At 31.9% G+C, this 8,677-nt stretch overlaps 3 protein-coding genes across 3 annotated transcripts; 2 read left to right on the forward strand and 1 right to left on the reverse strand.

Annotated features, from left to right (window-relative positions):
• Positions 1-10: 10 nt before the first annotated feature.
• LOC111420886 (Testis-specific serine/threonine kinase) lies at positions 11-1,637 on the forward strand. Its single transcript, XM_023053937.2, has 3 exons — positions 11-513; positions 710-1,274; positions 1,326-1,637. The coding sequence occupies exons 1-3, from the start codon at positions 203-205 to the stop codon at positions 1,455-1,457; spliced, it is 1,008 nt and encodes a 335-aa protein (XP_022909705.1). The 5' UTR covers positions 11-202; the 3' UTR covers positions 1,458-1,637.
• A 2,042-nt stretch (positions 1,638-3,679) lies between these two features.
• On the reverse strand, positions 3,680-4,705 carry LOC111420887 (splicing regulator SDE2). The gene is made up of 3 exons (XM_023053938.2): positions 4,534-4,705; positions 3,989-4,473; positions 3,680-3,933 (listed from the first exon to the last, which is right to left on the reverse strand). Exons 1-3 carry the CDS (start codon positions 4,624-4,626, stop codon positions 3,744-3,746), a joined length of 768 nt encoding a protein of 255 aa, XP_022909706.2. The 5' UTR covers positions 4,627-4,705; the 3' UTR covers positions 3,680-3,743.
• Positions 4,706-5,646: 941 nt separating this feature from the next.
• LOC111420885 (easter) lies at positions 5,647-8,677 on the forward strand. The gene is made up of 6 exons (XM_023053936.2): positions 5,647-5,844; positions 7,334-7,546; positions 7,604-7,838; positions 7,892-8,091; positions 8,145-8,278; positions 8,336-8,677. Exons 1-6 carry the CDS (start codon positions 5,787-5,789, stop codon positions 8,618-8,620), a joined length of 1,125 nt encoding a protein of 374 aa, XP_022909704.1. The 5' UTR covers positions 5,647-5,786; the 3' UTR covers positions 8,621-8,677.

The raw sequence follows: 8,677 nt of genomic DNA on the forward strand, positions 1-8,677 counted from the left end.
GTGACAAAATATTTGTGTTCTGTCATAAAAAATTGCCATTTTTGGGCTATTTCTAAAATTTCTTGTATACTCATTTTTAACATTTAGATTTATATGGTTATTGAAGAGCAAATTACCGTGTTAGGATGGTTTGACGGAAGAGGCCCCGCGTTCTAACTTAAATGCTACATCGACCGGGGTGTCTTGATATTTCGCTTTTCTTATGGCTTCGGCAAGGTTAAGTCCGCGCAACTCCGAAGTGAACGCCCTCGAGCAACGGGGATATCTGATTGGGAAGAAAATCGGCCAAGGTTCTTACGCAACCGTCCATCTGGCGGACTACGTCGATGGCTCCAATAATAGCAAGAAGATGCGTCTTGCATGCAAAATCTTCGATAAAGAGAAAGCACCCAGGGACTTCTTGGAAAAATTTTTCCCCAGGGAGCTCGATATTCTTACCAAAATTGAAAATCCACATATAATACAGGTACATAGCATACTCCAAAGAGGTGCACGTGTTTTCATTTTCATGAGGTAAGTTTCATGTTTGGATAGACATCAAATCAATACTTTTATAAATCATATAAGGTATGATACAGAAGAGCTTTATCATTATTTTGATAGCACTTCCTTATTATAAGATCTATGATTTTTTTCTGTTTATGCTAAAATTCCTTATGATTGTGTATATAGTTTTGAAACGTAAGAAATTTTAATAACAAAATTATAGGTATGCAGATAATGGCGATTTATTAGATTTTATAAAACGTAACGGCGTAGTACCAGAACAACAATCAAAATTGTGGTTCCGCCAGATGGCGAGCGGGTTACAATATCTACATAACAAGAACATAGCTCATCGCGATTTAAAATGCGAAAACATTTTGCTTTCGAGAAGATTCAACGTAAAACTGGCAGACTTCGGTTTTGCACGTTTTTGTGTGGACGGGGAAGGCCGCCGCGTGCTTAGTCAAACTTATTGCGGTTCGGCGGCTTACGCCGCCCCAGAAGTAGTGAACGGCACCCCATACAATCCTAAACTATCAGACGTATGGTCCTTAGGGATTATCTTATTCATCATGTTGAACGCTTCGATGCCGTTCGACGATTCAAATTTACGAAAATTACTCAAAGATCAAATGACTAGAAATTGGGTTTTCCGGTCACGAGTACGCGACACGATTTCCGCTAGTGCGAAATCAATTGTGAGACACATTTTGGAACCGGATATTACATTGAGATTGACGCTTGATCGTGTTATTACTCACGAATGGGTTCGAGCAAGAAAAGAACGGGTAAAATTTTAATTTTCCTAAATTTCTTTATTAATCATTTTCTTTTTGAAGCAACCGATACAAAGCGGCAGAGTCGCTCCGTCATACCACGAAGAGGAGAGGGACATCGTACCAGGGGACCACAAGAAACCGGAAACGAAAAAGAGCAACACTGTTATTAGTGTGCCAGTGGAAGAAGTTTGACCAAATTTTAGTTATACGCCCAGAAATTGGCACGGAAATTGCCAAGAAGGTGTTCCACAATTTGTATGTGGTGTCTTTGGCGATCTACTATGGAACACTGCCAAATTTTGATTTTGGTACAAATGAAATATGTAAAAAGGTGATCGATAATAATAAAAATATATCTTAAAAAGAGAAAAAGGTGGTATAAGTTCTAAGGTTCTTAGGTTTTCATCGGGTTTAGATATGTGCATATTAAAATTGTGTTGGTCAGTGATCTCATTAATGCGACTGAATATGATCAAGATTAGTGTATTATAAAAGACACAGTACCTTGTATCACTCGTGATAGTCGTGTTTTGAAATTTTTCGTAAGCTTAAAATGTTTGTTTAGATTACAATTTCTTCTTATTGGAGATCTGTCGATCTGTTAATTCTGAGTTTCGTTGCCTTTGAACCATTTCCTGATATCTCGATTTCTAGCTGTCATGCCATCTCTTTGGGGGTCTCCCAGGTGGTCTTGAACCGGGGGGGTTATTTACAAGCACAATTTTCGGAAGTCTATCATCGCTTATACACCTCACGTGATTATGCCATTGTCTCTTCCACTGGCTTCCCCATCTCAGTATATCAGAACGTTGCATTGATCTCTAATATCCGAATTTCTCACTCTGTCCATTCTCGTTTTCGTGTTTTCATCTCGGCCACTCTTAGTTTTGTTTGTTTCTGTCCTCACTTCTATTCCGTATATCATTATCGGTCGTATACACGTCTTGTATATCCGAATTTTTTTGTCTATTCGCATATTGCTTTGCGCTTGTGGCTTACTTGATTGAAGTGGTAAAGTTGTCGTTGTATCTACACACATGTAAGGATGTTACTTCCTCTATAATTTTATCCATCAGGAGATTAAACAAAAAGAGGCTAAAACTGTCTCCCTGTCTACTTTCTTCGGCGATGTCAATAGCATCCATTACTTGATTCCCCGCTCTTACTTTAGTTGTGTTATTCGTATTCAACTCATGAGAATGGTTTCAAAATCATTATATACGTTTATTACAATTGCTACTTATCATAAAATTTTACAGATCAAGTAAAAATATATATGCAAGAAATAAATCGAAGAATATGGAAGAACTTCAAAAATAGCTTAGGAAAATTGCAATAAATTAAAACTTATTATGTATTATATACATATAAAAATAAACATGTTTCAGAAAATGTGCTTGGTCAAATAACATCTAAATTTAGAATTCTATATACACCAATAAACATGGCTCCAACAAAAATAAATTATAAAGAAATATTTACAAATTACATAATTTTTAGTTAAAACTTAAAACACCATATGTAATTGATTCAACGTTTGGCAAAAATCATAATAAATAAATTCAAACAGGTAGTTGAGAAACAAATAAATGACGACTAAAAAGGTTCAAGAAACTTATAATAACTATTTTAAGAAAAATTGCCGATTTTGCCCAATACTTCTTGATCCTTCATAAAGATAAATCATTCAAAAGATCGTAATGGTGATATCAGCATATATACTGTTTTATAAAGTCGCCATGTATACTCAATTGTATAACTTTTCCGAAAAAATAGAATGAAGATATACTTGAAAGGGGGTCAAAAACTTGTTAGGGTTAACAAAAAGATATAAAAAATTTGGTTTGTAAGATTTATTTCTGTATTGAACGTTTTTGAAATTTCTAAATAAATAAAAGTAATTAATTTCTTAGAAACGTTGATACTATAAAATAAATATTGTTATCAATTCCATAGTTTAACAGTTTATGTTTGAAAAATGATTATAAAATTGGTGTAATGCCAGACCGTATTCAAAATTTGATTATTAATTTAAAAAAAGATGTAGAAATACAGCCTCGTCCAGGCGTAATGTTTTAAGAATTCGTGATGAGCCCACAATATTAAACAAATTGCGCGCAATTTCAATAACAAGTGCGTCGAAAATAGCCAGCGAACTAAATTCAGTATCATAAAGGGCGGTAAGAGCAGAAATTATTCAAAATGGGATAAAAAGTATCGTATAAAACGTCTGGAGTTTCCTAAAAAACAAATTTTATATATCATTTATGTTCCAACAAGATGATTTTAAGCACATCTCAGATATTGTGTTTATGGCTATTAATGAGGAATATCATTAATTGCAACAAAAGGAGCTTTGTTTGAGATTAAAGAAAAACTAAAGTTTAACAAACATTTTTGTATTAAAATAGTAATTATTGTAATAAAAAAATATTTATTGAAATCAATTATTTATAAATTACAAAGTAAACTAGAAAATCATTCATTTTTCTTTTTATCATTTTCACATTTATTTACATCATCCTCCTTCTCGACAATTTCTTTTTCAGATGAACAAGAAGCTTCATCCTCATTACTTTCTCCCAAACAAATTTCTTTAGATTTTGATTGATCCTCACATTCTGAATCATCACTGGATGTGTCCAAATCCTCCAAATCATCATCAAGCCTAAAAAGCAAAAAATTTAGAACATTTAAATAATTTAAGAAAAAAAGATTTGTACCAAAGTTTCTTCTTTTTCCCTGTTCCTTTTCCATTATCATCATTTTTCCGCTTCAACCCAACTTTTAATTCTGAAGCCTTCTTCATACCTTGCGCAATTGAATCCTCAATAATTTCAGGTAATTCAGATCGCATTCTATCATATGCCTCATCTTTAAATGCACTCAACTTAGGTTTTTCGCATAACCTCTCTAATTTTTTCTGTTTTTTATCCGCAGCTTCTTGTTCTCGTTCAGCTTGTTGCTCAATCCATTTCTTTAACCGCTTTTCTTCGTTGATATCCCTCAATCGACGCCCGCTTAAATCCCTACAAGCCTCACGATTCGTCGTTTTCTCAATTTGAGCCCCAATTGCTCGAAGCATCGAACCAAAACCACCCTTTCCACCAACAAGTCGAAATACGACGTCAATTTTCGATGTACTATACGGGGTATTATTGAGAATTTTTCCATTTTGAACGAGATAAAAATCGTTTGAGTTTATATTCTAGAATTAAAATAAATTTTATTAGTTTGAGGTTATGTTACGAAGTAATGATGTACTTACGAAGGTGGATGAAATTTTTGTTTTTATGTCGTTTAATGAGGTTTTTGAATTAACTTCGAATACAATACTGTTGTTTATTGTTATTGGAATCATTGTTTATAGATAAAAATAAAGTTTTTGTATTCTTAAAATGACAGATGACACTGATTAAGAAATAGGTTATCTATTTAATGACAGTTACATTATTAGTATATAGGGATCTGCATTTTTATTGAATGTTGAATAAAAAACAGTTTATAGATAAAAATAATGTTATTGTATTTTTAAAATGACAAATTATACTGATTAAGAACCATTTCGTCAAAGATGGTTTAATTACTAATTTATAGGAACCTGTATTTTTAAGGAATGTTGAATAAAAAAGTGAAATTAAAAAAGAGTGTACTGTTGTTTATTGTTATTGGAATCATAATTTATAGATAAAAATAAATTTTTTTTTTATTAAAATAACACTGATTAATAAATTGATTATCTCTTCTATGATAATTTCATTATTAATTTACAGGAATCTGTATTTTTATGAAATGTTGAATAAAAAATTCAAATTTAAAATGTTTCAAAATTACTAACAATTTTTTAATCATTAAAAATTAGTTATTTACGGATTAATAAAACATGAACTTATTACAAGTAGATCCTATAAAATAAATGAATTAAATATTGTTGTGGTTTTTGTGGTTTTAAACACAATACAGATAATCATTTGAATAGGATCTTGTAATCAAATTAACCAAAATGATAAACGGATATCTGGGTATAAATCCGTTTGAAAATTATAATAGCAAAATTTCCAATTTCAAAATTGTATGATTAATGCGAAATTTTAGGATGAGTTTTGTTTAGTGGGTTCATTTCGAGTTTAATATTTTATGTAATCTTGTTTTGTTCATCATTTATAAAGCTAAGAAAAAAATACCTACAACTAAGAATTAATAAACGCTTTTAAGAATTCCAAGTGCGCTAGATAATTAAGTAAAAAAATACAATATAGGTAATAGTAGAGCGTAATAAGTGTAATTAAATTACTTCTTGTAAATGCGATTTTCACAAGAAGCGATTTCGGTAGTCGTGAGTGACGCATGTAGTGGTCAGCAAATAATAAAAGCGGTCGTACTCGACGTGATCATTTTAGTTTGTAGTTTCCAAGGCAGTCCGGAATATCCTCCTCCACGGCAATACTTATAACAGGAATGAAAACGAATTCGTTAACTTTCGTTTAAGTTCATTTTAAATCGTACAACAGTTTCATAACGATGTTGAACCCGTTGATTTTGGTGTTAAATTTATATTTAGTGAGCTATTTTACAAACGGTAAGTAAAGATATAAGATCAAAGTTTAAATTCTTATTTATTTTTCTGTTATTTGAGATTCGTTTACATTCACTTACAATTTTAATTGTTTTTCTCAGAAAGCGATCTCGGTTGCATATTTTTTTGTTAAATTTATTTAAAGAAGACCATGATATTCTTTGTTAATTTACCTTGTGAATTGATAATTTGATTTCTAAGAAAATGAAGCGAGGGGATTTTTTTTTGGTATAACGTATAGGATTAGCTGTTTAATTTCGAGGACAACGGATTATATATTTAAATTGTTCCATTTTTTTTTTCGTAAAATTGTTTACTTAAAAAAAATCAACAACATAAAATGCACAGATAGTAAAAAATAACTTCAACCTTGAAGCACAAGAATAATAAAAATAAATAATTCATAACTGCTACTTAGGAAAAAATGAAGTAGTTAAAAAAAAGATCAATAAATTTTCAGATTTTTTTTGTAAAAAAACATAATTATTCGATAATTTTATTAATTATATACATACGAACTGGAGCCAAGGTCATAAACTTGCAAAAATGTATGTTTAAACTAATTTATAAACAGTACCATTTCAGATAATCTTTGGGAAATCCGTATTTTTAGAACTCCATCATCGGGGAATCATTATTTTAATCAGAAAGAAAAATATCGAGTTAAAACAGGTTTTTAAACGGTGTTTCATAAACCTTCTGGTTAATCACGTGTTATGCACTTATCTCCCGATTTACACGAAAGATAGGTTCTGCACAAAACCGTGTTAATTGAAATCTTGCATTTTGCTAAGTAAAATCGGGTAAAACCAAAAAAAAATACTAAAATGTGCCGAATGTGACGAATTAGGGAGGATCTCGGGTTGACAAAACTGTCATGAAATCCGTAATTAACAATTGCGTAGGTTTTTTTGCTAAATCTTGATAGACTTCTTCATATTGAAGAAGCATTTACGAAGATTTCGCTGGAATCGGAGAGCTCGATCAACATTTGTGTCATATTGTATGAAATGATTGCGAATTTTAAAGTTCAGATTGCTCTTCATCTCATTCATTGTTCTCATCATGTTTGTTTGTTTCCGGAATTATGTTAATTAAATCATCTTCATTCAGTTCTTCATCAGCTATTATTTCTTCAATATCTGCCTCAGCTAAATCTTCAAAACCTTATTCTCCTATGGTATGGCCAACTCAGCGAATATTTACGTTGAATCGGAGAGCTCGTTCAACATTTGTGTCATATTTTATGAAATGGTTGCAAAATTTTCTTCCCAATTCAAGTCCTACGCTTATGAATCTTCCTGGCGCAGCTGGTTCAGATTGCTCTTCATCTGATTCATTGTCTTCATCATGTTTGTTTGTTTCATGAATTATGTTAATTAAATCATCTTCTTTCAGTTTTTTGAAATTTGTCAATTTATAAATCGTGCAAAAGTGAAATCGATAGGTGTATTTAATTTCTCTTCTTTATTTACTACCTCTTTGTTTTTAGCTGAACAATGTTACACACCAAATCAACAACTAGGAGAATGCGTTGTTATAACACAATGCCAAGAAGTGTTAGACGTTTTAGTGAAACGTCCAATTTCAGTTGAAGATACCGAATATCTCAAGAAAGCCGGTTGTGGATTTGAAGGTTTAACGTCAAAAGTGTGTTGCAGTTTAAGACAACAACCTCCCACATCAACTTCAAATCCAAGAAATTGTAACAAATTCAAACTAAAAAAAAAACACCACAATAAATTTCTTTCATTTTGTTTAGATCAATCAAATGATGATTTGTTACCCGATACATCAACTTGTGGAGTTGACAATCAAAATAGAATCCTCGGGGGCTCCATAGCCGATTTAGAAGAGTACCCATGGATGGCTCTCATTGAATATAAAACGAAATCGGGATCGGGATTTTATTGTGGAGGAGTTTTAATTAATGATAGATATGTTTTAACGGCCGCTCATTGCGTTAAAGGAAAAGATTTACCATCAACGTGGAAATTGTGAGTTAATAAAAAATTTTATTATTCTCCTAATGTTTTGTTAAAATTTTTAGGATAAGTGTTCGATTAGGTGAATTTAACACCAGTTCGCCCGTTGATTGTGTAACCACTGGAAAACACACAAGATGTTCCCCAGAACCAGTTGATGTCCCAGTTGAACAACAAATTGCACATGAATCTTATGACCCACAAAGTTTAGACCAATATCATGATATAGCTCTTTTAAGATTAGCGTCTCGCGTTTCATACACAGGTTATTATTAATAATATTAATTAATAACATGAAAATTAAAATTTTCGTTATAGATTTTGTAAGACCAGTTTGTTTGCCAACAATCGAGACTCATCTCAGAAGTTCTTATCAAGACGAAATTTTAGATGTCGTTGGTTGGGGTAAAACTGAAAATCGATCCGCTAGTGATGTAAAATTAAAATTAAGGGTACTTAAAAAAAATTCACTCAATACGATTAATCCTTACTTTTTATTATATTTTTAGATTCGTGTACAATCAAACGAACAATGCTCTCCGATTTATAGAGCGGCTAGAATAAGTATCTCAGAAGGACAATTATGTGCTGGTGGTGCGAAGGGACAAGATTCTTGTAGAGGCGATAGTGGAGGTCCTCTAATGGGTGGTTTATCAAACGGGCCGGTTATAAACACTTACGTTTTGGGAGTTGTCTCTTTCGGACCAACACCGTGCGGTATGGAAGGTTGGCCAGGAGTTTATACAAGAGTTAGTAAATACGTCGATTGGATTAAACAAAAATTACGACCCTAAAAAATGTATATTAATTTATTATGATTCAATAAAATAAAGAAATTTTTTTAAATATAA

The sequence above is a fragment of the Onthophagus taurus genome, chromosome 7, assembly GCF_036711975.1.
Source record: "Onthophagus taurus isolate NC chromosome 7, IU_Otau_3.0, whole genome shotgun sequence".
Lineage (NCBI taxonomy): Eukaryota > Metazoa > Arthropoda > Insecta > Coleoptera > Scarabaeidae > Onthophagus > Onthophagus taurus.

Excerpts from the sequence above, each read along its gene's own strand:
- LOC111420886 (XM_023053937.2), top strand. The coding sequence starts at position 203 with ATGGCTTCGGCAAGGTTAAGTCCGCGCAACTCCGAAGTGAACGCCCTC. Across the intron at positions 514-709 it reads CGTGTTTTCATTTTCATGAG|GTATGCAGATAATGGCGATT; the intron begins GTAAGTTTCATG and ends ACAAAATTATAG. Across the intron at positions 1,275-1,325 it reads TTCGAGCAAGAAAAGAACGG|CAACCGATACAAAGCGGCAG; the intron begins GTAAAATTTTAA and ends TTCTTTTTGAAG.
- LOC111420885 (XM_023053936.2), top strand. The coding sequence starts at position 5,787 with ATGTTGAACCCGTTGATTTTGGTGTTAAATTTATATTTAGTGAGCTAT. Across the intron at positions 5,845-7,333 it reads AGTGAGCTATTTTACAAACG|CTGAACAATGTTACACACCA; the intron begins GTAAGTAAAGAT and ends CTTTGTTTTTAG. Across the intron at positions 8,279-8,335 it reads ATGTAAAATTAAAATTAAGG|ATTCGTGTACAATCAAACGA; the intron begins GTACTTAAAAAA and ends TTATATTTTTAG.
- LOC111420887 (XM_023053938.2), bottom strand. The coding sequence starts at position 4,626 with ATGATTCCAATAACAATAAACAACAGTATTGTATTCGAAGTTAATTCA. Across the intron at positions 4,474-4,533 it reads CAAAAATTTCATCCACCTTC|AATATAAACTCAAACGATTT; the intron begins GTAAGTACATCA and ends TTTTAATTCTAG. Across the intron at positions 3,934-3,988 it reads GGGAAAAAGAAGAAACTTTG|GCTTGATGATGATTTGGAGG; the intron begins GTACAAATCTTT and ends TTTGCTTTTTAG.